The following is a 27,884-nucleotide window of genomic DNA, read 5'->3' on the forward strand; positions in this document are numbered from 1 at the left end:
TTTCTAAATCTTTTTTGGGTCATGGACTTACCAGAGAATCTGAAGATTAGGTTCCTCTCTCTTAAAGGGAAAACCTCCGTACAAAGAGAATGCTTTTGCATGCAATATTAAAAGCTGTTTACTGGGCTTCCCTGGTGGCGCAGTGGTTGAGGGTCCGTCTGCCGATGCGGGGGACGCGGGTTCGTGCCCCGGTCCAGGAGGATCCCGCGTGCTGCGGGGCGGCTGGGCCCGTGAGCCGTGGCCGCTGGGCCTGTGCCCCGCAACGGGAGGGGCCGCAGCAGTGGGAGGCCCGCGTACCGCAAAAAAAAAAAAAAAAAAAAAAAAAGCTGTTTACTGATCCTCAGAAATGCATCCATATACCCACTACGGGTCAGTGATTTCCTTGGTTGGTAAGTTCTGATGCAGGTAAAAGGGAAGACATGTGTGACTGGAAGGGAAGTGAGAACTCCATCAGTTCTTACTGGCAATCAAGCCGTTTAAAGTGAATGACAGACACTAGGTGGGGCAATAATATAATGTTAACAATCACACCTAATGTAATAAAGCACTTCATACACATGAGGCATGTTCTAAGCTCTTTATATGTTTACTTGTTTGCTCCTCACCACGATCCCATGAGGTAAGTAATGGTATCCCTAATTTGCAGAGGAGGACATCTGTAAGTTAGGCACAGAGCAGCTAGGCAGCATGCCCAAGTTCACTCAGCAAGGGAAGGACAGAGGTGGGAGTTCAACTTGGGGAGCCCAGCTCAGACGTATACTCTTAACCACTGTTTTCTTCATAAAGATACAAGCAGTGTTGTGTCTATTTTAGGAGCATACTTGCTCCAAGTATTGCCTGGGTACCTGCTCCCACTCAAATGGAGTCTCTCCCTGGCGTGTTCCGAGTACCCAATGCTCCTTTAGGTTCCAACATCCAGAGGATCATTGTGTTTAACCTCCCAAGAGTCTTTAGCAGCCTGTCCCAAGGAGAACAACTCTATGACCCCAAACAACTTAGAATTAATGGGAAAGTTTGCTAGCAGGAGGTTCTCAAGCTTCCTTGATGGTAGAACAGGAGAAACTGGATATCCTTTTTTAATATTTAAAAGCGTCTTCAAATAATTATTACAGTGACACCTAATAGACTATAAAACTCACTCATAATTCCCTTATCTAACAAGTCAATTCTGCTCATTTATCCATAGATACGTTTTCAATTGTTACCCACATGCAAATATATTTAAACTGGATACTAACAGTAGTAAATATGTTCTTCCTTCTCTGACTCACATGATAAGATTGTCCCTGCTGCTAATCAAAATGTGGTTTATATCAGACACATAAAACAGACTAAACACTACAAAGTGTCCCAGGAGAGAGGGACAATCAAGTAAAAAATGGCATCTTAATTCACTGGAATATCATTTTCCATTGTTTGTTACAATAACTATACCCATTTTTTATTCCCTTCAGCAGCAACTCTCATTTATTTGCCTTTTTGAGGTAGAACTCTCATTTATTTTTTTGAAGGAAACAAAGCTGGATCATCTATCAATAACTCACTTACTTAATGGTTCCTTCTCAGATTTTAGCATTCAATGCTGGGTGAAGAATGCTCCCAGGCCAACTACTTTTGTGGGAATTTGGGAAAAGAAGACAATCTGATATACTAAAGTGAAATTTGTGTGTTTTTCCCCCTCCAGGACCAATTCTCTAGTGCACAAAAGGGTAGTAACAAGACTGAAAGCAGCTCCTCTCCAGAAGGAGTTCTCCAACGCTAAATAAAGTTATTGCTCTTTGTGAAGAATTCCATATTTATTACATTAATATGCATTTTCTCTAATATGATTTGTCTGGTATCTAATAAGGTTAGGGCTATTAACAAGTGCTGTCCCACACTGATTACATGTTAGGAACTGCTCTCCTGTGTGAGCTATTTGATATACTATACGTGGAGAGTTCTGGCTGAAGATGATCCCACACTGATTACATTTATAGGTCTCTTCTCCAACATGAACCCTCTGGTGCTTAATAAGATCATTCTTCCGAATGAAGGCTTTCCCACACTGACAGCATTCATATGGTTTCTCCCCAGTATGAATTCTCTGGTGCACAATGAGGGCAGAACTCTGGCTGAAGGATTTTCCACAGTCATGGCATGCATATGGTTTCTCCCCAGTATGGGTTCTCTGATGTGAGAAAAGGTGAGAGCTTCGACTAAAGCATTTTCCGCAATCTTTGCACTCAAAGGGCTTCAGCCCAGTGTGAGTTCTATGATGGACGACAAGGTGAGACCTCTGGCTGTAAGACTTCCCGCAGTCACTGCATTCGTAGGGCCGCACCCTAACATGGGTTCTCTGGTGCAGAATGAGATGCGTGCTCTGTCTGAAAGACTTCCCACATTCGGCACACTCGTAAGGTTTCTCTCCAGTATGAGTTCTCTGGTGCCGAATAAGCCTGGAGCTGTGAACAAAAGACTTTCCACACTGATTACATGTGTACAGTTTGTCTCCTGTGTGAGTCCTCTGATGGGTAACAAGGTGAGAGAACCAGCTGAAGGACTTCCCACATTCTTTACATTCATAGGGTTCCTCACCAGTATGAGTCTTTTGATGTCCAATGAGGTGAGAACTCCGGCTGAAAGATTTTCCACATTCTTTACATTCATAGGGTTTTTCTCCAGTATGAATAAGCCGGTGCCTGGTAAGATTAGAGCGCCAGCTGAAGAATTTTCCACATTCCTTACATTCATAGGGTTTCTCTCTATGCGTACCCTTTGATATACCAAGGGATGTACCATGAGTAAGAGAGTTGTTATCAGGGCATCTGTACGATTTATCTCCTGCTTGAGTTCTTGCAAATTGAAGAAGGTGAATGTTTTGACAGAAGGTTTGACCACAGTCATTACTGTTGCTTGCATAACTTTCCTGATGACCACTGAAAACCAAATCATGTTTCAAACTTTTAGGATGTGAGTCATGTTTATGGAAACACTCTCGCAGTACTAGCTGAGCAGGAAGAAGACAGTTTCCCCCGTATTTCCCATTTTCACAGACTCTCTCCTGAGGAAGTGCTTTCTTTTGGGTGAATGCCACTTGCCTCAGATGTCTCTCCTGGCTGTCCTGGGGCCTGTCCAACTGACCTTCACGTGTCCAGACTTCTTCCAGGGACAAATACCAGAGATCACTCTTTGCCATTCTTTTCATTTTAACATCACAAGAGTGTTTATCTTTAGAAATGCTCTTACTAGAAGTTGATGATTTAACTTCAACTGCAGTCTCCAAATCTGAAAGAAATGGAAAAGCTTTGCATAACTAAGAAAAGTATTAAGGTCAGAATGGCAGGATATATGTAGAAAAAAGTATGTAAGTCACGCAGAGTTGCTTTTAAATATGGTTTTGTAACCTTGACAGAGAGTGAGAAAGGGAAGGAAGGTCCATTAACAGGAAACGGGCCGGGTTATAATATGCACATAAAAGGAGCAAAGAGGGTAAGAGAAGCCACAGGACTGGCTATGACACATGGGATCAGGATATTCAGTGCTGGGGTGGCAATTAAGGAAACCCAGAAAGCACTGCACTGCCACGATCTAACCCAACTATTAATGATACAAGAACCTGACGTGTCTCCTTGCTGCCAGGCCCTTCTCCGACGTGAATTCTTCACGTTCCTAAACCATGAAAGCAGCCATGTGGCAGGAAATGACTTCTATCTATGCCACCAAAGCAGTACAGAATGATGACATGTGACTGACAGAGCAAACCTCTCAGAAAGGCCATGGGGTCGGCTGGCAGGGCGACTGCACAGAAGGGACCCAGATACAGGTTCTAACCTACGCTTTGCTACTACTAGTGGTGAATTTAGACAAGTTGCTAAACTTTTCAAAAATCATATTGCTTCTCTGTCATCTAAGGACCTATAAGGTTATCCTAAGTATCGTATAAGGTGGGAGCTCATCACTGAAGCAGTATGGTTTGTAATGCTCACTGTTATCATCATCCCCATCTTCTACTTTGATTCCTTTGTTTTGAGACACCAAGACTTAATTAAAACTGACAGGACTAACGCAGGACACTAACTCAGAACCTGAACCCTAACTCACATTCTCCTGGACTTTGCGCCCTTCTGTTTATATGCATGCGTATTACTGCAAATTATTTTCCCTGGTTCAGAGCCTGCATTTGTTTCTCAATGCCTTTCAGCTAAAATGTTTGGTTCTGAAATCTAGAAAAAAATCCACTATTTACCCAATACCACCTCTTCCTACATAAGTGGGGCAATACTCTACTCTTACTTGGTGTATGGGGTGAATTGTGTTCCCCAAAGATATGCTGAAGTCTTAACCCCCAGTATCACAGGTTATGACCTTATTTGGAAATAGGATCATTGCAGATGTAATTAGTTATTTGGAAATAGGATCATTGCAGATGTAATTAGTTAAGATGCAGTAGTACTGGTGTAGGAGGGCCCTAATCCAGTCTGACTGGTGTCCTTACAAGAAAAGGAGAGAAGATACAGAGGCAGACACACAGGGGAGGAGGCCATGTGAAGATGGAGGCTGGGTGAGGTGATGTGTCTACAAGCCAAGGGGCACCTGGGGCACCAGAGCTGGAAGAGGCGGGAAGGACCCTCCCTTGGAGCCCCAGAAGGCACACGGCCTGCCCACGCAGTTCTAGAGACTTCTGACCTCTAGAACTGTGAAACAATAAATGTGTTGATTTAAGCCACCCAGTTTGTGGAACTTTGCTTTGGCTGCCACAGGAAACAATCCCTGGTAAACAATCCCTGTGCCAGGCTCCTAACTGCCTCCTTTGTACAACCCAAACCCCTTTCCCAGTCCTCATTTTCATCCCCAGCTCTGTTAGTTGCTAGTTTCTTCCCCACCCTGATTTCTTTTTTAAAAAATTGTGATTAAAACAATACATATAACATAAAATGCACCATCTTGACCATTTTTAAGTGCACAATTCAAGTATTAAGTATATTCACATTGTTGTACAGCCATCACCACCATCCATTTTCATCTTGTAAAACTGAAACTCCATACCTATTAAACAATAAGGGCCCAATCTCCCCTCAACCCAGCTCCCAGTAATCACCATTATACTTTGTGTCTTTATAATTTTGGCTACTTCAAGTACCTTACATACGTGGAATCATACACTATTTGTCCTTCTGAGACTGGCTTATTTCACCCAGCATAATGTCCCCAAAGTTCATCTACATTGTAGCAAACTGCAGTATTTCCTTCCTTTTTAAGGATAAATAATACTCCATTACATATACACACATCTCTACCTTGATGAGTTTTGACAGGACATATACCATCTTTTCCCTCTCCTCCACCCAGTGCATCAGAATCCCATGGAGAAGTTTTTCAAACTACTAATGCCAACTGGGAAATTCTAGAATGAACATGTGTGATAAGGGGTAGGGATGGGTATGGAAAGACAAGTCTGGAGAAAGCGACAGAAAACACGGATGCAGTAAAGTCCTAAAAATCTTCCATGTGTTCTGTAATGTGGAAGATAACTCAGGTGCGTTATCTTCAAAATCTGCAGCATCCATTAATGAATTCATCATCTGAGTTTTTAAAGCCATCACCCATTATATTTTTCATTTTGATAAAGAAGTTCCCATAGCTTGTAGATTCCCTTAAATTCCAGTCGATTAAGCACATACATGGAATTTCAGTATTTCTTTTGACAACAAATCTCCCATTAAAAATTTAAACTGCTGGTTATGGTCAGTTATTTTTGGATACTTGTCAACAGACATCCAGGAAAGCCTGCTAAACTGAACACATGAATGGAAAAAATAAGGACAGGAAGAAATAGGGAAATGAAAGGAAACAGAGAACAGTCTTTCCTACCATGGCCCCAAAGCAGCTGACTGATCAAGTTCCATCCCAGTGTCTGAGGGACCTGCCCTGAGACAGGTTCTGGCTACAGTCACCTACGAGGCCCAATGTAAAAAAAGTCAAAAACAAAATTTACGACATTTAAAAGTAGAAACAAAGTGGAAGCTCAGAAAAAGAAGGAACCTGTACTTAATAAGCCAAAAGGTTTCACAAAAAAGGACTGGAGGCGAAACACAGAGGACGACTGAGACGCTGGCAACTTCATTCACATCACACTCACAGCCTGAGGTACAGGGAAATGCCTGACATGAGTGGACGTGAGTGCCAGAGGATTACGAGGTGCCTAGACTGCACCGGGCCTGGGAGGCCATGTGTCCCCAGGAGCCCACGTGGGTCACCAGCACATGGAGTTGGCCATCGGCAGCAAGATCCAGACAGCAACCCCCCAGATGGCTGGGCTAAGGAGAAAGACATCAGAGCACTGAGCTTAGAGACAGGGGTCAGAGACAGCATGGCCCAGAGAGAGCAGAATAGGAGGAAGATGAAGCACTGCCTTCATTTCTTAACCCAGAAAGCTGATCTTCTCTACACAGGGAAGCTGGGGAAAGGACTGATGCTAGGAATCCACACAGTGGTCTGCATTTTACAGATATTAAGATTAAAATGAAAAACAATTAAATAAAGAGCTAGATTATAATGAGAAAACAGGTGTTTTTGAGAGCAGCAGTTCTGGAAGGGAAGGAGGGTTAAGTCAACAGGGATTGGTGAGGCCTCTGCTGCAACCGGCAAACAACAAACTCAGAGCAGGGGCAGGCGATGGGGTCCCATGGCAGAGCTTACACAGAGCAGCGGATCAAAGGCTGTGGGCAGGGACACAGGACAGGGGAAAGACAGGCAAAGATAACAGAATAATTCTATGAAAGATAAGAGAACGCAGATGCTTGAGTTAGTAGTAATAATCAGGAAAGCAATATGAACAGGGCTGGAACCAAGCACTGAAACAGAAAGGTAATTTTAATGAATGCAAATGGAAGTGTGACAAGACTGTAGAAAGAAGACTAGCAGTGGGGAAACCGAAGCTAAATAAACCCAGTCCTCACCTTCGAAATGCAGAGAACTAGTGACCACTCTCGCCAGGGACTCCTGCCCCTAACGGGCGGTCTGGTCCTCACCTGGATGGGTCTCTTGGTGAATCCGTCTCTCCATCAGCCACGGCTCCTCCCCCTTCTCCAACTGCAGGATCACCTCTGGCTTGGGAAGCTGATGCCCTGTTCCCAGTGAAAGATAAAGAACTGGGCGAGGGTTGGGAGCTCTGGGCTGGACACAAAGAAGCATCCCAGTTCACCCCCAACCCCCGGCCCCTTCAATAGTCCTGGGGGGCTCTGAAGAGTAGACAAGGTAGGGCTACAGAGGCAGCAAAATACACATTTCTTAAAATTCAACAAACCAAAACAATTTGTTTTTCATAAAAGCAGGAGTATGAAAACCCTGTTCCATGCCCCAAAGAAATTAGGTCCCTGGCCCCAAGCTCACACTCCAATGTATGCTTCAGGCTCCCCACACCTTTTGATCAATGAGGAACCCAAACCCCCCAAACAGAGGTCCATCTCACCCAAGGACATCAGGTTTCTGTAGTTCTCCAACATCACATCTTTGTACATGAGCTGCTGAGCGGGGTCCAGCAGCTTCCACTCCTCCCTCGTGAAGTTCACAAGTATGTCCTTGAAGGTCACCAGTGTCTACAACACAAAGCAAATTTGAGCCTGATGTATATCTCTGCCCTCCCTTTCCCGAATATTGACAGAAAGAGAGATTAGGCAGATAGCACTTGGGTAGGGAAACAGGATAGAACAGAATCCATTCTAGGAGTGAGTAGTATTTAGGTTGAATTCTGGACAAGTCCTAAAAGGAATGGTATTAAGTACATACTGTCTAGAAACCAGTTCCCTGTTGTTTTCAGTTTAGAAACTGTCATAAACACTTTCATTTAAATCAAGTATGTTGTAAACAGCTAAAGCAAGGAGAATCAGTTAATCTACACTTATGTGAAATAATTAGAACCTAATACAAGGCAGGAGAAGAAGGGAAAAACAGTCCTGAGTTCAAGTGCAACTTTACGCTTAAGAGACCAACCTAGCCATGTTTTATGACCTAAAATAAATTTCCAAAATATTTTTCCAAAATATTGGTAGGCATTTAAAAAATGGAGAAGAGATTATATTTTAATAGTAACAAAACAATAGATACAGAAGCAAGGCCTTTATTAGACACATCAAAAGGATCTATATAGATGACACACAGAAAAAAACCCATTTGAATAACTGAGCATTTCTCATCAAAGACTGTGAAGGTAAAGCAACAGTGGAATAGTGGGGATTTTTTAATGCTGAAAGAAAAGAACTGTCATGCCAGAATTTCAATTATTAGGTGAAAATATCTTTCAGGAATGATGAAAAATACATTCTCAAAGAAAGTTAAACAAACAGGATTTGTTACCAGCAGACCTGCTCTAAAAGTATGCTAAAGGTAATTCTTCAGGCAGAAGGGAAAGGATACAAGAGAGAAACTTTAAATCTCAGGAATGATGAGTGAGAAAGAAAAAGAGTAAATATCTGGGTAAATACAATAGACTACTTTTCTTCTCTTAAATCCTTCAAAATATGTAGGACAGCCAAAAGCAAAGACTATGCTTTCTGGTGGGGTTTTGAATATACGTAGAAGCAAAGTATGAGGGATCATCTAGGGGCGAAGCTGAGTGAGGCTGAAGGAGGGTCCCCCACCCATCTCTCTGTCCCCAGAGGACCCACCCTGCCCCGGGGCTCTTCCTGCCTTGGTTGCAGTTACTCCTGGATAATTACCTAACTTGTCCCCAAGCTCCTCCACAGGCAGTCCCCAGGGAGGAATGAACACACCAGCCCCACACCCAAGACCACCAGGGACCAGAGAATCCCTCAGAAAGGCACCAACATCCCAGTTCTGTCATCATCTTGAAGGGAGAAAGCTTGCTGTGTGCTCAGTCATTCCTCATTGTAGACGAAAGAGCATCTCATCAGAGTCCTCAATATTTCACACATCTCTGTTCAAGTTGTGTTTCTTTGATATGAAAGGAAATAAAACTACAGCTATAAATGAAGCAAACAAACAGTGCCAGTCTATTGGAGGAAGTGTCTGAGATACGGACCCCTTAAGAACCCTTAACTAAAGAGGGATTCTCAGTCGGAAAACAAAGAAGAATGAAGGCAGCCCAACTTACGTGGGACGGGGCGGTTAGCGGCTCGGCCTCCATGCCCTCCTCGCTCCTGACGCCTCCTGAGGAACAGGAGATCCCAAGCAGGTGAAGCTGCGGAAAAGGCAGAAACGTGAGGAGAGGTGCTGTGACCTGGGGCTCATTCATCGCGAGCCTAGATTCCCTCAGACCAACTGCTGTACCTATACATCCACACATCCAGACGACATCTGACTGTTCCAGAGACACACCTACAGTGCCCGAAAGCCCCAGGGGTAGGAAGAGCTCCGAAGACTGCCTCTCCCGCAGCCTGCAGTCTCTAGAGTTCCATGCTATATTTCATTTGGAACCGAATGGTTCCAATACTACATCAAATCCTCTTATGTTTAAAAATCCTTTTTATTACTGAAGTATAGCTGATTTACAATGTTGTGGTAGTTCCAGGTGTACAGCAAAGTGACTCAGTTTTACATATATATATATATATATATATATATATATATACACAGTTTTTCAGATTCTCTTCCCTTATAGGTTAAAAGGGAATCATACGATATTTGCCCTCTCGTGTCAGGCTTATTTCACTCAGCAACATGTTTTCAAGGTTCATGCATGTTGTAGCCTGTATCAGTAGTTCACTCTAATGGCTGAATAATACTCTGCTGTGTGGACCCACCACATTTTGTTGATCCACTCATCTGCTGACAGGTATACCTAGGAGTAGAATTGCTGGCTCATACGGTAATTTTATGTTTAGGTTTTTGAGGACCCACCAAACTGTTTTCCATAGTGGCTGCATCCTTTTACTTTCACACAAGTAATGTACAAGGGTTCCAACTTCCCCACATGCTTGCCAACACTTGTTGTGGCATCTTTGAAATTTTATAGCCATCTTAGTAGGGGTGAAGTGGTATCTCACTGTGGTTTTTTTGGTTTTGTTTGTTTGTTTGTTTTTGCTGTACACAGGCCTCTCACTGTTGTGGCCTCTCCTATTGTGGAGCACAGACTGGACGCGCAGGCTCAGCGGCCATGGCTCACGGGCCCAGCCACTCCACGGCATGTGGGATCTTCCTGGACCGGGGCACGAACTCGTGTCCCCTGCATCGGCAGGCAGACTCTCAACCACTGCACCACCAGGGAAGCCCGGGTCATTTGTCTTTTAGTTGTTGAATTGTAGTTCTTTATCTATTCTGGATAGTAAACCCTTATCAGATAAAATAACTTCCAAATATTTTCTCCCATTCTGGAGGTTGTCTTGCCTTTGTTGTTGAAATATACTTTTGCCAAATATAGAATCCTAAGTAGACAGGTATTTTTCCTTTCAGTGCTTCATAGAGCTCCACTCCCAATGCTCCAGGAATCAGAAGAGCTTTCCAGCCTGGCCAGCAGTAATGGCCATAACCCCCATGTGAACGCCACGTGCTGTTCCCTGCAGCTTCCTCCCCCATGTATGCTCTGTGTGATCACTCAAGGGCACCCTCTGCACTCTGTGAAGGCTGCTGCCCTGCCCTCCCCAGCCTCAGCTCTGCATTCTGGGCTCAGGGTCTGCTCAGCCCCTCTCAGCTTCCCCTACCTCTGCTGTAACCTGGAAACCCTCTCAAGGCAACAAACCGGGGCAGTCAGAGGGCTAACCTGCTTGGTTTTCCATCTCTCAGGGATAACTGTCCTTTGTGGTCTGATATCGAATGTCTTTAAATGATTGCTTCATGTATTTTGTCTTTTTGTTCTTGTTGCTGTTTGTTTGGGCAAGAGGATAGGTAAATCCCCTCCCTGTTACTCCATCTTGGACAGAAGTAGAAGTCTATAAACACTGCACTTTTAACTTGTTTTAAATTTAGATGGTATCTTTAATTTCCACCTTTTGAATACTAGGTTTGAATATTTTCCATATGTTTATGTTTATGGCTCTTTTGTATTTGCTTTCTTTTACATTGTTTGCCCCCTTTGTCTTCTGGAGAGCTTAAGGATTTCCATTTCAATTCTACCCATACTTATTGTACATGAATAAAAGCACTACGGTTTCTGACCCCTCACCAGTGCTAACCTGGTTTTCACCAATGACACCTGTTATAGAGGCACTGCTGGCCTCTCAATTGTTCTTGAACCTGTTTATTGACTTTGCTAGCCCCTCACCTAGTTTTCCTCTATATAGCTTGGTACTTCTTAGTCTTCTCTAATGACTTAAAAACTTATGATTAGATGCAACTAGAGATTATCATACCAAGTGAAGTAAGTCAGAAAAAGAAAGAGAAATACCATACGATATCACTTATGTGTGGAATCTAAAATATGACACAAATGAACTTAGCTATGAAACAGAAAAAGACCCACAGACAGAGAAAACAGACTTGTAGTGGCCGAGGGGGAAGGGAGGATTGGGAGTTTGGGGTCAGCAGATGCAAACCATTATATATAGAATGGACAGACAACAAGGTCCTACTGTAGAGCACAGGGAACTATACTCAATAGCCTATTATTAAACCATAATGGAAAAGAATATGAAAAAAGAGAATGGACACACACACACACATATATAGCTGAATCACTTTGCTGTACAGCAGTAACTTTTTTTTTTTTCTTTTAGCCACATCGCACGGCTTGCGGGATCTTAGTTCCCCGACCAGGGATTGAACCCGCATCTTCAGCAATGAAAGCACAGAGTCCTAACCACTGGACCAGCAGGGAATTCCCTGTACAGCAGTCATTAACACAACATTGTAAATCAACTATACATCCATTTTTAAAGATTAAAAATACTCATAAAAATTAAAAATTATGATTAGTTTAAATGTAGGTCACCCTTTGTTGCTTCTCCGTCTTTCCCAGTCTCCACCGTTTCAATGGCCCCCTGGGCACTTCCAAGGCATGGAGCACGCCTACTCGTTTTACCCCATGGTCCATCCCGTTGTTGGCTCGCGACAGGCTCGGTGTTGGGCTGGAGTGAACAGATCACCCTGTCCTCTGCCCCTAGGTCTTCCCCAACCTCAAGTGCATATTCCCAACTGTGGTTAACAGCATGGCTTCTGCAGCCAGACTGCCTGGGTTCAGACCCCGCTCCACTGCTCACAGGTGGCTTCTTAACCTTTCAGTATCTCGGTCTCTTCATCTGTACAGTGGGGACTAAATAGTGCCTACCGTAGGGTTATTATGAGAATTAAATGAGTCCATATTTGTAAAACACAGAAAACAGTGCCTGACACACGGTAAGCATTATCTGCTTGTTAATTAAAAACATACACGACATCTAGGGACAAGTGAAGCCAGTATCTTTCTAGACTCTGTCCTCTTAACATCCAATCAGTTACTACAACCTGTAAATCCCCCCCTAGACGTTTCGCTAGCCCACCCCTCCAGATCCCACGGCCTTGGCTCAGGCTTGGCTTCTCCGCCTCCGGTCTTTCTCACTCTGATGAGTGTCCACATCAGCATCATCTCTGTAAAACACGTAAGTTGCGCTTCTTGATTAGAATTCTCTGCTAATCTCCCAGTACTCACAGGAAAATGGGCCAAGTCCTCAGCATGGATTGAGGGTTCTTTGTGGCGGGCCCTTTTCTCCCTCACTAGCCCTAAATGTCCCATCAACCCCCCCCACCCCCCCATCCACGCTGCACCACCTGAACTGCCTAACCTCTTCACACGCCCTAGTCCTAAGCCAGGAAGGCTCTGCCCTCTCGTGCCGCTTGGTAAAATCCTACCCATCCCGCAAGATCAAACATCACCCTTTCCTGTGTCATTCCCTAATTTCTCCAGGGAGGTTTTGTGTTCTTTCGCCTCTGTGCTCCCACAGTCCCTAGGACAGGAAGCAACATGAACTGAACAAAAGTACAGCCAGAGAGCACAGCTACCTGCCCAAGGTCATGTCTGCTTGGGGTGAGGCCTCTGATGTCAGGCACAGGTCTGTCCTTACTGTTTTTAACCCTTCCCCAGAAACTTGAGTAATTTTAGCTGAACACACCAGCTGTGGGAGTTAAGACACAGAAGCGGACACGTGTTCTCTGTGGGGTATCATCAGAGGAGCACAGGCTCATTTCTAGGAGTCAGAATCCAGTCAGCAGGATGGAAAGGTGGGATGAACGTGTGTGTTCCTTGTTCACACCTTCTTGATCCAGATGTTAACCAAGGGCTCACGAACCACATGCCAAGTACTATTCCAGGGGCTGAGCCCAGAGCAGTGGCTGTTCAGACAGGCCCCTCCCTCACTGAGCTCAGGTGAGTAAAGGCTGAAATAACCACAGACGTCCAGCCTGCATAAGAAATTACTTGGGTGAAGCAAGAGAATGGTCTTCACACATTTACAGGTCCTGTGGAACAGGGATAATATATTTTTTTAACATTTATGGTTTTTTTTTTTGCTATGTTGGGTCTTCGCTGCTGTGTGTGGGCTTTCTCTAGTTGTGGTGAGCAGGGGCTACTCTTCATTGCAGTGCACAGGCTTCTCATTGCCGTGGCTTCTCTTGTTGTGGAGCACAGGCTCTAGGTGCGCGGGCTTCAGTAGTTGTGGCACACGGGCTCAGTAGTTGTGGCTCGTGGGCTCTAGAGCACATGCTCAGTAGTTGTGGCTTGCAGGCTCAGTAGTTGTGGCTCGTGGGCTCTAGAGCACAGGCTCAGTAGTTGTGGCTCGTGGGCTCAGTAGTTGTGGCTCGTGGGCTCTAGAGCACAGGCTCAGTAGTTGTGGCTCATGGGGTCTAGAGCACAGGCTCAGTAGTTGTGGCTTGCGGGCTCAGTAGTTGTGGCTCGTGGGCTCTAGAGCACAGGCTCAGTAGTTGTGGCTCGTGGGCTCTAGAGCACAGGCTCAGTAGTTGTGGTTTGCAGGCTCAGTGGTTGTGGCTCGCAGGCTCTAGATCTCAGGCTCAGTAGTTGTGGTGCACGGGCTTAGCTGCTCTGCGGCATGTGGGATATTCCCAGACCAGGGATCGAACTCGTGTTCCCTGCATTGGCAGGCAGATTGCTAACCACTGCACCACCAGGGAAGTCCACAGGGATAATATTTATTCTGAGTTGTTCCAGAGGGCAGAATTAGGAGAAATGTGTGGAGTCACAAAGAAGTCAATTACAAGTCAATAATAATAAGACACCATTAATCAAACGATACCTGGTAACAGATCAGGTCACGGAAAGAGGCAGGAAATTTCTGGTCACTGATAAACTTTCAATAGGATCTTATTTAAAAAGAAAAAAAAATTATATACAGCCTCCAGTTTACATGGACATCTAAGGTTCATTCCAGTGACTCTCCTGTTTTATGATTTAAAGCAAACAGTCCTATGTCACCCTAATTTCCCTTAACGCCCACTTCTAGATAACTTACTTAAAACTTTATCTAAACTGGCAGTTTATAGCCCTGATTGCACACTGGACTTTCCCCCTATATTAATAAATTATTAATACCTGGGTCCCATGCCATCCTTCCCCACCCAGAGATTCTCATGTAATTTTCTGGGGAGGGAGCACTCCAGGTGGTTCTGACGTGCACCATGGTTGAGAGCCACTGATCCAAGCTGTCATGGAGTCTATTTAATTCTGTTTCTACCATTTCTTGGGGGTAATCAGATCCTTCCATCAGACACCAGATTTACAAAGGATCTTCTTATGCAACTGAACAAAACTGACTTCTCTAACGTAACAACAGATACTGCCAGGGGAGGGACACCGGGATGAGTTTTCATTTGTATTTAGGGAAACAGCAGGTAAGCTGATAACTACTGTGATCTTCTGTCATTTTTCTAAATCATTCCTGAACACTTTACTATGATCCTGGCTGTGTCCCACGCCCAGGGGATAAAACGTGAGTGAAGCATTTATCCCTGCCCTCAGCAGCTAAGCCAAGCTGAAGAAACCAACCTCTGTGGAGTACAGACAGCAGCCAGCACGAGCTGGGGGTCTCAAGGCTGAGTCCAGAGCACGAGCTGGGAGTCTCAAGGCTTAGTCTAGCACGAGCTGGGGGTCTAAGGCTGAGTCCAGAGCGCGTCTGAGTTCAGGCAGATAAGCGAGGGTGGGGAACCATGAACAAAGGCAGGGCCTTCGACGGTGACGTTGGGGGAGAAGCTCAGTGTGGCCGTCGAATGCGGTGCAGGGCAGGGAGCAGCCAGAAACAGGCCAGGTCGAGGTCACAGAGGCCCAAAGTGCCGTCCTCAGAAACACAGACTGTTGCCTACATGCTGTCAGCTGGGCAATGACAACAGATGTGTCTCCCTTTGAGGTAGTTGTGTGATGGACTAGAGGGGGATGAAACACCTGCAAAGAAACCAGGCAGGAGGGAAACTGTGATTCAGAAGACGGGAGCACAAAGGAGGGCAGCAGTGGGACTGATTAGATGTGGATGGGATACAGGTCAAGGGTTCAAGGTGACCCCAGGCTTCTGGGTGACAGAATGGACAATAATGTCTGGGGGTAGGATTGGCTGTGCACACGGTGCGTGAGCCAGAGAAGGGAGAGGGAGAAGGACACGTTTAGATGTGAGGGTTATCCAGCTGTATCACCCGCCATCCACATTTCTGTTCTACCTGGATCTACTCAAGCTGCACAGCTATATTCTCAAACAGGACAACTTCTTGAGGGGCAGTGGGGGTGGATCTTTAGTCACAGATTTGGGGGTGATGTATTCGTCTACTCTGATGTGGGTGAAGGAGACAGATGGGGTCTAAGGGAGATTATACATCCCCGCGACATGATTCCTATAAAGCCCACCAGGAGACAGAACATCTGGTAAAGCTGGGTAACGGCATTATCAGATGACACCGTGGCAGTGTATAAAAAATCAACCAAAGATACCATGGAGAGTAAAATAAACTGTAGGACCAGAAAATTGTGGGATAGGGACTTCCCTGGTGGCGCAGTGGTTAAGAATCCGCCTGCCAATGCAGGGGACATGGGTTCGAGCCCTGGTCCAGGATGATCCCACATGCCGCGGAGCAACTAAGCCCGTGCACCACAACTACTGAGCCTGTGCTCTAGAGCCCGCGAGCCACAACTACTGAAGCCCGTGTGCCTAGAGCCCATGCTCCGCAACAGGAGAAGCCACCACAGTGAGAAGCCCGCGCACCATAACGATGAGCAGCCCCAGCTCGCCCCAACTAGAGAAAGCCCGCGAGCAGCAACAAAGACCCAACGCGGCCAAAAATAAATAAATTAATTAATTTAAAAAAATCATGGGGATCTAAAAGGGAAAAAATGTGGGATAAATTAGTATCTAGGAAGAAAACAGAGGAGAAAAGGAAGCCCAAAAAGGAAGCAGAGAAAGATCCACCAGAGAATGAGAAGATCTACAGACAGATCTATAGAAGAGCTGTAGAGATGTATATCAGAAGCCAGAAGGGAGAATTTCAAGGAAGGGAGGATTAACAGAGTTCCGATGAATTAGGGATTCTAGTGCCCTGACTGGCTAGATGAAGGTTCCCTAAAGCGGGAACAGCAGACAAATTCCACAATAGGGCTGAAAAGTTTGGAGGCGAGAACAGCAGTGAAAGGGCGGAGCTAGAAGAGGCGGTAGGATCACATGGGGACCTGGGCGTGTCTGTGGGCGGGAAGCAGGGCAGGGGTGGGCTCAACAGCTCGGAGGGAGGGCCCAGACTTGCAGGCAGGAAGCCCGCAGCAGCAAGGTCACTGCCCTCTGTGCCCTGCCTCCGCTGTCACAAGTCCTCGGACCCCCACCCTCTGCCCCCCTGTCCCACCCACATAACCCAGGGCAGGCTCCCCGTTCCAAGGTCCTCAGCTGAATCACATCTACACGGTTCCTGTTGCCAATAAGCTGATACAGCCACAGTTTCTGGCGGTTAGGACTCAGATGTCTTTTGAAAGCTGCTATTCTGCCCACCACCAGGGCGGAGATGGCCTGAAAGAAGCTTCCAGCACCAGCAAGAAGGCTATGGAAGTTATGATCTGAGGCACAGAGGTTCCATGCACAGCTCTGATCACAATCATCCACATTCTGGGCCCCGACAACCTTTCAACCTTCAATCCTACTGCACTTGTCCCATGTTCTCTAAGCCTCATTCACATGCCACCTTTTCCAAAAGCCTTCCCATCGTCCCAGAGAAAATCCCTGGAGCCTTTTGCCCACACTCCTAGCACTTCAACACTCAGCTCATTTGTCCACCTCCCTGTAAGATGAAGAACCACTTGAGAACTGGGGTAACCTCACTCTAAAACCTGGAAAGAGGCCAGCACAGTGCTTTGTGCTTTGTATTTGTTCACTCCAGCATCTGTCAAACACTTGGCGATAACTTGTGGTTTGTACAGATGTCTGCCCTCAGGGCAGGCAATGGAGACTGGAAGACCCAGTACTTGAGGACCAGCGCCCACGGACGGGCGAGACCTTCTCGGGGATATCGTTTCGCTTGGGCATATGGAGTATGTAATTCTTAACAAAAGAGAACAGATCTCTTAAGGTTCTGAATAAGTTCACTGGTATTTGGCATCTGTGAAGGACAAGGGATCATCAGCAAAAGGACCCAGCAGCAGGGACAGCAAAGACATACTCAAAGGTACAAAAGGCAAAGATCTGTGAAAACTCAACAAATGGACACTCTCAGGTTGTGCATTTCATTTTATGTAAATTTCACATCAAAAGCAAAAGCGAAACAAACCTTAAATTCTGGTTAACAATGCACATGCATTCAGAAGTATTTCAGGAAAGCATACTGATGGCTGCAATTTACTTTGAAATGCATCCCAAAAAAGAGGGACTGATGAAGAAAGGGACAGACAGATATATGTTCAAATTAGTATAGCAAAATGTTAATGGTAGAGTCTAGGAGGGGAGGTTACAAGTATTCACTGTAAACTTCTTTCAGTTTAGCTGTATGTTCAAACTTTTTCATAATAAAATATTGACCAGAAAAGGTAAGGATGAGACAGAAGAAAGGTATTGTGTGGAAAGAGGCAAAAATTATGCTCCTGGTGTTGGTTCTAAGCCAGAGAAGCATATACAGCTGGTGACACACCAGTCCTGACCTTGCTTCAGAGCCAGAAGACTTAAGACCCTGGCTGATCTGAGTCATGCTATAAGGAAAACTACAGGTGAAAGTCTATTGTAAGCACAACGGAGATATCACACAATGAAACTTCTTTTTCCTTAAAACAAAAATTTTTAAAAACTAAAATGTTTTTTAAACTATATGCTACTAAGCTTTCAGTGTTTGAATTATGTGATGAAAACCAAGGGAGCTCATCATTTCTAGGAGTATTTTTCCTTTAACAGAAACATTTTCTCATCTAATTAAAAGGCAAAGGAATGAGTCACTTTCATAACATTTTTAAGAAGACGGAGATATAAAAGAAAGAACAAATTGCATGGGGTTCTTTCAAAAAACAATCCCAGAAATATTTCCTTGACAAGTGCATTTAATCCATAAACAGAACTGCTCTCATTCCTACTCATCCTTTATTCTTATTTGTGACTCCTAGGATTATTCTTAAGTTTTCTCTTATTATTCAGATACATTTCTAGTTAAAATTACTAGGCATCTTCTTCCTGTTGTGAACAGACTTTCTTCTACAAAGGTAGTTGCAAATTTGTTCCTGAGGACGTTAAGCAACCTGTTAATATATAGGCTCTTTCCAGTCCCTTTACTAAAACTCACTGATATTAACTAAATCTCTTGTACATGCTGGGGATGGAGTTAATTAATTAGATACTTTGTCATCTCTTTTCCAGAAGGTACACCTTGTATCTATGTAAATACTATTAATATCTTGTCCTAAACAAAAGTTTGAGATGTTTATATAAAATACTGATAAGCAGACTTCATCATTTAACTTATGATATATATCTCAAATACCGGCCCTGTGACTGGCACATGCTAAGAGCTCAAGAAATATGTGTTGAGAGAGGGAATGAAAGAACAAATGAACAGTTTTCAAGAAGGGCAGGAATGTGTGCCATCCACTGTCCAGGAGGCTTTGCAAGACAGAGGGACAATTTTAATGAAACAAGAAAAGAGGAGATTAGTTAGGTCACCGAAGAAAATTACTGCGGCGTTGAGGTAGTTTAAAAAGGGGCAGGGAGGGGTTGTGCTACTTATGTCCCAGGTTAACCTTAGTCAACACCACTAAGGTGACTAATATTTTTCAGCTAGCACTGTGGATGACAACCTGTCTTCCCTTTTACTTCTTATTTTTTTCTTTAACAGTATATTCTGTATATGAAGTAAAGACAGAACTTAAATTCTTCACCTTCTCCACATACTTTGGGTGGGATCTAGGTAATTTTGATGTCAACCTCATCTTTCACATTCATACCAGGTGTTAGTTTATGTACAACTTTGATTCGTTTAACTGTCAAGAGAAAATAAAAATATAATAATTATGAGCTATCTCTGAAAAGTAAAACTAGGTTAAACACATACACACCCTCAATTAATCTATTTGATTAAAAAAGAAAACCCAACAACTGAAGATCAGGAAGCCAGGAGCTAGAGATGCCGAACCACCTGATCTTAAACACTGAAAATACCGATAAGACAGGCAATTCTGAGGAAAATAACTGCCAAAATAAGTCTCAATAAGTAAAAAGTTTTTTTAATGAATATTTTTAGACTGGAGCAAGAAATAGAAATCGATCCAGCCCTTTTTGCCACCAAACTTCTTAAAAGTAGACCTACTTCATCAATGTTTGCAGCATATAATAACTTCTATAATATCCACGAATAGAATCCAGAAGTATATATTTTATAAAACCAGTATAACCACGTTGGATGTCTTTTAGGAACGTTAGGACATTTACTGTTAAATTTCCTATCCTAACAAAAAAGAGCATGATCACATTGAGCAGATGCTGGAAAGGCCATATGCAAAGTTTTAAACATCTGGCCCCAAAGTTTTAAACATCTGGGAAGGAAGAAAAAAAAATAGAAACAGGAACATTAGAAATATTATTTTGCATCGCTGAGAATATGTGGTTCAAACTCCCCACCACCGCCCGGCGCGTACGGGCGTCAGGGTCCCGTCCCACCAACGCGAAGGTGAGCGAATCCAAGTGGCAGCGGGGGTCACTCAGGCCGGGAGACCACATGGAAGAAAAACCATTTGTTGGTGAAAACCGTCCGCCTCGGCGAGGAGACGAGGAAACGGCGGCGCCGCCTCCCGCTAGGAAGAAACCACATCCAGCCCTTTCGCGTGTACCTGCGATCGGCACCTGCAGGCGCAGCACCGGGAGCGTCGCCGGCGGGGCGGCACCGTCACAAAGGCAGCGGCTCGGCGAGCGCGCCCACATCCGGGCCTCCGCGTCCCGCGCGGGTCCGCAGGGCGGGCGGCGGCAGCTCAGTCCCCGCCCGGCCTCCTGCGCCCACCCGGCCCCAACAGCCCACGCCGCGCCCCTGGCCCTCGCGCACGCGCACGCGCTCCACGTCCACTCACGACCCGCCGAGAAGCGCAGCCGGACGCAAAGCCCAGAATCGCTCCGCGGGGCGGCGCGGGGGCTCCTGGGAAGTGGAGTCCCGGCCCTGGCTCCGCGGGCCTGGGCAGCGCGCGGCTCTGCTCCGCGCCTCCCGGCTGAGGGCCCTCGGCGCCGCCGCCTGCTCCGCGCGCTCTCGCCTCCCTTCCCACTGCAGCCCAGTCGTTCCCACGCGAGAGGCAGGCACCCCGAGGACAGGTGAGCGCGCGGGCGTTGAGGAGACGCGGGTGGGGGGAAGGCGAGGGGAGCGTGCACCGGAGCGGTAGGTCCTCCTCGGAGTTCTCCCCAGCTGGGGGGCGGGGGCTAGCGGGCGGGGGGCGGGAGGCTGTGTTCCTGGGGCCGTGGGTTCCCTGGGGCGGAGCGGGCGCCGGGGGTGAGCAAGCCAGGCGCAGGTAGGGAATCTGACTACGCCGTGAGTGAGAGGAGGAGGGATGTCCTGCTTGTACGTCTTACTTTATCCAGGACCTGTTCTTCCATCTGTCTTAACCCCAGTCAATTGAAAAAAAAAGCACAACCCATAAGTTGACGATTCCGTTACGTTGCGCGTACTTCCTGAGGCCGTAGCCCGGGCTCAGCCTCTCCGAGAGCTCGGAGGGACCGCTCCGCAGAGGTAAAGGGGGAGCAGGGTATACAGGAGGCTTGCAACAGAAGCCAGGTAATCAGAACCTCGGAAGATTTCTGTCAGTTAAAGAGAACCAAACACCGCAAGTTAATGACCTTATCACTTTTCTGTGTGTGGGAAGACGCAAGAGTCTGGGCTCATTGAAGTCATTCCTTTGATAAGGATCTTAACTCTCCAGGGCCAGTATCCTGCCTGTCTCCACCCTGAATCCCCTCAGGGTGATGTCAGGAGGGCTGCAGTGGCTGATGACTTGAAGGCTGCAAACATCCTTTGTTTGCTGATGTGGCAGGTGACATTCTTCTTCCACAGTGCCTCCTCTTGGTCGTAAATTTGGCTAATATTTGGGAGGCATTTCATGACAAATTTTTTGGGTTTTGGGGGGGGGGTTGGCTGCGCTGCAGCATGCGGGATCTTAGTTCCCCAACCAGGGATTGAACCCGTGCCCTATGCAGTGGAAGCGCGGAGCCTTAACCACTGGACCGCCAGGGAAATGCCCATGACCAGTTTTGTCCCATGGCACTAGGAAGGCTCATTCCTAGATCAGGCAAAGTTTCTGTTGATAGGCCATTCGATGCGCTGGGTTTTTTGTGTTTGGTTTTTGTTTGTTTTTTGGATTAGGCCCTGTTGAGAATCTAAAATTCTCTGGATCGCTTGTCTTACTAGTTTGTATGATCCAGTAGATGTTTTCCCTTGTTGCTTCTAACCGTATTTAGAGTTGTACTATTACAATTATTCTATGTAGAGTTAAGTATATGGTTAACTTCTTGGGACATCATTAATTTTGTTGGAGGCCTGCTAACACATTGGGTAATTCAAGAGACAACAATCTTAGAAAACAGACAGAATATGACAGCTGGTAACATTAATAAAGTTATAGTGTAGCGGAGAGAGACACAGGGCATAAATAATTTGAAAACGAGAGAGAGCAAATTAAAACAATGATTAGTATAACTAGTTGTAATCTGGTCACAGTAGGCCATCAAGTCCACAGTGCAGCCAGCTGGAGAAGCCAAAATCTGGAAGGATCAGGTAGAAAGAAAAAGATAAATGTTTCATCTTTGTTTACAAAGCCATACTTTATCAACTTGTAGGGCATAGCCTAGGAGGAAGGTTTTTTCTGGAAAATGAAGATTAAAAGCCAGTATATTTCATTAAAATGTCATAAAATTATGAATCATATTTATCAGTTCATTCAGTCCCATGTAATTAATTCCTGTTATTCTGGATGAAGTCATCAGGTTTTCCATTAGAGTTTTGTAATTTCTTACCCATTTCAGTGGTATGATTTAAAAGTTATACTTGTATTTGTCAAAAATCCTTTTTATGAATCTTCTTGAAGATCTTCATTTTATAAAAGCATCAGTGTAAAATAATGATTGTCTATAAATGACAAAAGACTTAAAATGATATGGTCAAAGATCTGATTCCAAGGCAGTTGACAAGAAACTTGGATATTTCTGTGACATACAACATTTTAAGATAATAACTAGAATTATGACTGATAACATTATACAAGGACATATCACATTTTTTAGGAATTCCATATAAATTTTGGAATATCTATATTAATGACATTTACCCATACAATATAACCTAAGGTTTATCTCCAAACACTTGACAATGCTTCTCAAGTAATTTAACATACCAAATAAGACTAATTAGTTTAATATTCCTCTCTGAGATGTCTCAGGGCTCCTTTGAAGCATCCCAGAGTTGGCTGAAGGTCAGAAGAACTTTAGTTAGAATTTGATATTTGGGAAGTTTGTCAAAAATATCAAAAAGGTTTCAAAGCACTTGGTCAAATAGGATCATAGGACACTGTGAAACAATACTTATTCACTTAACCAAAGTGACAAAAGATTTCAAAAACAAATAAAGATCACTTAAAGGCAAAGAAATTCACGCAATGTGTTACCAAAAGCACTATTCCAAGAAAACTTTGTTCTCTTAACAGAGAGGACCAAATCAAGTCTTGCACCAGCCTACTTTTAATAACAAAATCCATTTACCTAATTAAATTTAATCCAATCCTAACCATGTACAAAACTACTTTTTCAGGGCTCCCTTTCTACAAATTACAAAACTTTCTAAATTCATGTTAGTTTGTCCCTTATTTTTAATCTGGAAATAGCCAGCTCTAGGACAAAAATCACCCTTATTTTCCCAACAAATTCACTTCTATTCTGCATACCTTCTTTTACTGAAAACATGCATCCTACCTTCCTTGCACATTAAAATATTTCCCTTAATATTTTTAGTAGCTTTAATTACATATTACAGCTTTAACCCTTAAAATCTTAATCTCTAGTGAAAACTGACAAGCAGCAAGTAGTTGTGAACTGTTTGTCATACCAGCGTTTCCCGGTTGGCAAACTTAGGAATATTCCATAACCCCTAGTAACATACACCTTCTGACTTCTTTCTTCATTGTGGTGCAAGACATGTGTCTAATAAACCCACACATCTTTAGTTTCCCTCTTGTAAGGGGACAAAAGGAGATAAATTTAGACCTGTTTAGCAATTAATGTTCCAGTATTTTATCTTATTTGAAATGACCTGGTTGTTCAATGAATTCCCATCATTTAACTTAACTTAGCAAAACTCAAGTTACCAAAAATCTAGAGAACCTATTTTTTTTTTTTTTTCGCGGTATGCGGGCCTCTCACTGTTGTGGCCTCTCCCGTTGCGGAGCACAGGCTCCGGATGCGCAGGCCCAGCGGCCATGGCTCACGGGCCCAGCCGCTCCGCGGCATATGGGATCCTCCCGGACCGGGGCACGAACCCGTATCCCCTGCATTGGCAGGCGGACTCTCAACCACTGCGCCACCAGGGAGGCCCGAGAACCTATTTTTTTTAAGATTTTTTTTTTTGCTGTGGACCATTTTTAAAATCTTTATTGAATTTGTTACAGTATTGCTTCTGTTTTACGTTTTGGTTTTTTGGCCATGAGGCATGTGGGATCTTAGCTCCCTGACCAGGGATCGAACCCACACCCCCTGCATTGGAAGGTGAAGTCTTAACCACTGGACCGCCAGGGAAGTCCCTGGAGAACCTATTTTAGATAGACATACCCAACACAGAATTATTCCTAAAGAGTTCACCTGAAAACTCTTAATCTCATTTACCTTTATTTTGTAAGTTATAAAAATATCATCATACAAAGTTAATTTTTTGCTGACAAACTGCAACAGAAATAACGTGAACACACTGACCTTCGGTAAAGCTAGGTACAATAAGAATACGACATGTCTGGGACTTCCCTGGTGGCGTAGTGGTTAAGAATCCACCTGCCAATGAAGGGGACACAGGTTCAATCCCTGATCCAGGAAGATCCCACATACCACGGAGCAACTAAGCCCGTGCACCACAACCACTGAGCCCGTGTGCCACAACTACTGAAGTCCGTGTGCCCTAGAGCCCACACACCGCAGCTACTGAGCCCACATGCCACAACTTCTGAAGGCTGCATGCGTAGAGCCCGTGCTCCACAACAAGAGAAGCCACAGCAATGAGAATCCTGCACACCGCAACAAACAGTAGCCCCTGATCGCCGCAACTAGAGAAAGCCTGCGTGCAGCAATGAAGACCCAATGCAGCCAAAAATAAATAAATAAATAAATAAATTTTAAAAAAAATTTCTATTTGTCCTTAAGTAGGCTATGAATTAGATTTGGGGTGAGGGAGCCTTTCCAGTGGTTTGAGTTTAAAAAGGCCGTTCTTCTGTTTTGTGTGTTCATTTGTTTCAGGTTTTACCTTAGTGAGCTAATTGGGCTCAGTCTCAGGTCACTGTGGGCTGTGTTTACATTTCTGATTTGTAGAGATTTGGAAGACAAGGACAGCTGCTTTTACTTCTCAAAAAAAACTGGTTTGTCAGTTAAACGATTGATTTGCCCAACTATATTTTCTTTAATTTGCTTTTTTGTATCAGTGAGAAGATTTCCAGCTAAACTGAAAATTAAGAGTTCTATGTACTAGAAGTTTAGGGTTCAATTTATCATATCTTCAAAGGCTTGTATAAGGCATTCAAGAAAGGCCCTTTTTCTGATTTCACAGATTAGACCCAGAGCAAAATCTCTGTTATTAGTTTTATTAGCCCCTGAATATTGTTCCCAGATTTTACTTTATATTGTACGGCTCTATTGGTTTCCTTTTGTATGTTGGGTTTTTTTTAAGATTTAATTTTATTTATTTTTGGCTACATTGGGTCTTCATTGCTGTGCGCGGGCTTTCTCCAGTTGCGGTGAGTGGGGGCTACTCTTCGTTGCGGTGCACGGGCTTCTCATCGTGGTAGCTTCTCTTGCTGCGGAGCACGGTCTCTAGGCGCATGGGCTTCAATAATTGTGGCACATGAGCTCAGTAGTTGTGGCGCACAGGCTTAGTCGCTCCGCGGCATTTGGGATCTTCCTGGACCAGAGCTCGAAGCTGTGTCCCCTACATTGGCAGGTGGATTCTTATCTTTTTTTTTTTTTTCTGCGGTACGTGGGCCTCTCACCGTTGTGGCCTCTCCCGCTGTGGAGCACAGGCTCCAGACGCACAGGCCCAGCGGCCATGGCTCACGGGCCCAGCCGCTCCGCGGCACGTGGGATCCCCCCGGACCGGGGCACGAACCCATGTCCCCTGCATCGGCAGGCAGACTCTCAACCACTGCGCCACCAGGGAAGCCCAGCAGGTGGATTCTTAACCACTGCGCCACTAGGGAAACCCTCCTTTTGTATGTTTAATTAATATTTCCTGAGGGGCACATCTACATGCTTTGTCTTATAATACCAATACCAAGCAGGGGAAGCATTATTCATTGGTCACCAACATTAAAGGACCCCTATCAACAAGTCTTGGTCTTATAAGGAGTCCTAGAAACTTTCCTTTTATTTATCCCTCAACCATTTTATCTATTTTGTATAAAATGCTCTGGGGTCCCCAGTGAGGGGTTGAACCAAGAGACTCAGGCCCTTTTGTCAATCTTTTAACTTGATTAATTGGCCTAACTGTTGCCCCAAGTAATTGTTGGTCAGCTATCTCAGTGTAATTTTCTTCCACCCCTTTATTTTATTTATTTAAACAAATTTTTAAAATTAATTAATTTATTTGTTTTTGGCTGCATTGGGTCTTCGTTGCTGTGCACAAGCTTTTCTCTAGTTGCGGCGGGGGGGGCTACTCTTCGTTGAGGTGCGCGGGCTTCTCACTGCGGTGGCTTCTCTTGTTGCGGAGCATGGGCTCTAGGCACACAGGCTTCAGTAGTTGTGGCACACGGGCTCAGTAGTTGTGGCTTCCGGGTTCTAGAGCGCAAGCTCAGTAGTTGTGGCACATGGGCTTAGTTGCTCCATGGCATGTGGGATCTTCCTGGACCAGGGTTCGAACCCATGTCTCCTGCACTGTCAGGCAGATTCTTAACCACTGCGCCACCAGGGATGGCTGAGCCCTTTAAACATATATATTTTAACTGGGGTAAATAGGGTGGACTTGTATGGGTCCCTTTGGCCCATCCAACCTTAGGTAGTATTGTACCAAAACCTTTTGTTTTAATCCTATTAACATCTGTTTTATTTATCCCATTTCTTAATAACCATCTAGAGATTTCTTTATCTTTTGGGGATGAGTCACTTTAAAATTTCCACCTGGTTGGGAAAAAATCTCTAGACTTTCCCTTCAGTTTTTTTTTTAATTTCCCTATTAATCAACCTAATTAACATTAATTATTTTAATGTTTTTATTAGCATCTGTAAGACCCATTGAGGGGAAGCATAGACCACAAATAAGACTTCCCAAGCCAGTTTTTTGTTTTAAATTAAAGGAGTTCTTAGATTAACCATTATATATATTTTTTTTCCACTGTTTAATGTGTTTTCCCCCCCATAGGTACCACCAAAACAGCTGTTTATAAGGAGTGCTCTCTAAAAATTTACCAATTTAGAAGTTTTTCCCATTTGAAGGATCCATCATCTGGCCATTAATGAGATATATCATAATAATGACTCAAACCAATAAGATGCAAGAGGCTTCCCCACAAGACAGTGCAAAGGATGCCACCTACACAAGACCCAGAAAGTTTACTCCCAAAAATAGTTTAAGAAAGTAAAGGCCTTCGTTGTACAGGCTGACACAATGAAGGTTAAGTTGGCAAAAAGCCCCTGCGAATTGGTACAGGCAAATGACTGCTCAGAATCCCAGTCTATTCGATTGCCTCCAAATGTACACAATATGTGTACCTTTTGGATGGCAGAGATCAAGTTCTCAAACCACACACACACACACACACACACACACACACACACACACACACACACACAATACCCAAGGAGATCAGGTAGAACATTTACATTTCAAAGGCACAGGAAGAGAAATGCAAGTTCCCCCTAGAAGGGCTTTTGTTTCTTTAGATCAGAGTTCTGAAAAGATGTTTTACCAAGCTAGCTTCCTCTACCTTAACTGTGTATGCAGTAAAAAAGCCCCAGCTTAGTCATTTTCAGGGTGAGATTTCCTTTAATTCCCAATTAAGTAGATCCTTGCAAGTATGAGCTCTATACGTGCATGCATCTGGCTGGGGTGTTGGTCAGAGGTTGGCTTTCTGATGCCCGTAGTTTATCTGAGAGAATCTATTTCCGATTTTAAAGTTGAATTCGTTGGGGATAAAATTTACTAGTGAAATTGCATGGTGGCCCAGTGTGCTGCTTGTGAGCTTGACTTCTCTAGGTTTTTACCCTGGAGTCTTTTCAGCTCGTCTTATGTGTCTAGGTTCTCCCTCTGGTAGTATAAGACTGTCGTGGGTGCTTGGATCACACAGTGGCCAGTTCTTATTTGTGTCC

The 27,884-nt window shown here is 44.5% G+C and overlaps 1 protein-coding gene across 1 annotated transcript; it reads right to left on the reverse strand.

Annotated features, from left to right (window-relative positions):
- Nucleotides 1–1,564: 1,564 nt before the first annotated feature.
- Nucleotides 1,565–20,289, reverse strand: ZNF10 (zinc finger protein 10). The gene is made up of 5 exons (XM_082640915.1): nucleotides 20,189–20,289; nucleotides 9,095–9,181; nucleotides 7,454–7,580; nucleotides 7,014–7,109; nucleotides 1,565–3,267 (listed from the first exon to the last, which is right to left on the reverse strand). The coding sequence occupies exons 2-5, from the start codon at nucleotides 9,125–9,127 to the stop codon at nucleotides 1,805–1,807; spliced, it is 1,719 nt and encodes a 572-aa protein (XP_082497041.1). The 5' UTR covers nucleotides 9,128–9,181; nucleotides 20,189–20,289; the 3' UTR covers nucleotides 1,565–1,804.
- Between the last annotated feature and the right edge of the window lie 7,595 nt (nucleotides 20,290–27,884).

The sequence above is a fragment of the Mesoplodon mirus genome (genome assembly GCF_964341445.2).
Source record: "Mesoplodon mirus genome assembly, chromosome: 13".
NCBI classification, from domain to species: Eukaryota; Metazoa; Chordata; class Mammalia; order Artiodactyla; family Ziphiidae; genus Mesoplodon; species Mesoplodon mirus.

What these genes read in the sequence shown, in the direction of transcription:
- ZNF10 (XM_082640915.1), bottom strand. Translation starts at nt 9,127, where the DNA reads ATGGAGGCCGAGCCGCTAACCGCCCCGTCCCAC. An exon ending in CGCTAACCGCCCCGTCCCAC is followed by an intron (nt 7,581 to 9,094) that starts GTAAGTTGGGCT and finishes TTTGTGTTGTAG; the next exon opens with ACACTGGTGACCTTCAAGGA. An exon ending in TCACCAAGAGACCCATCCAG is followed by an intron (nt 3,268 to 7,013) that starts GTGAGGACCAGA and finishes CATTTCTTTCAG; the next exon opens with ATTTGGAGACTGCAGTTGAA.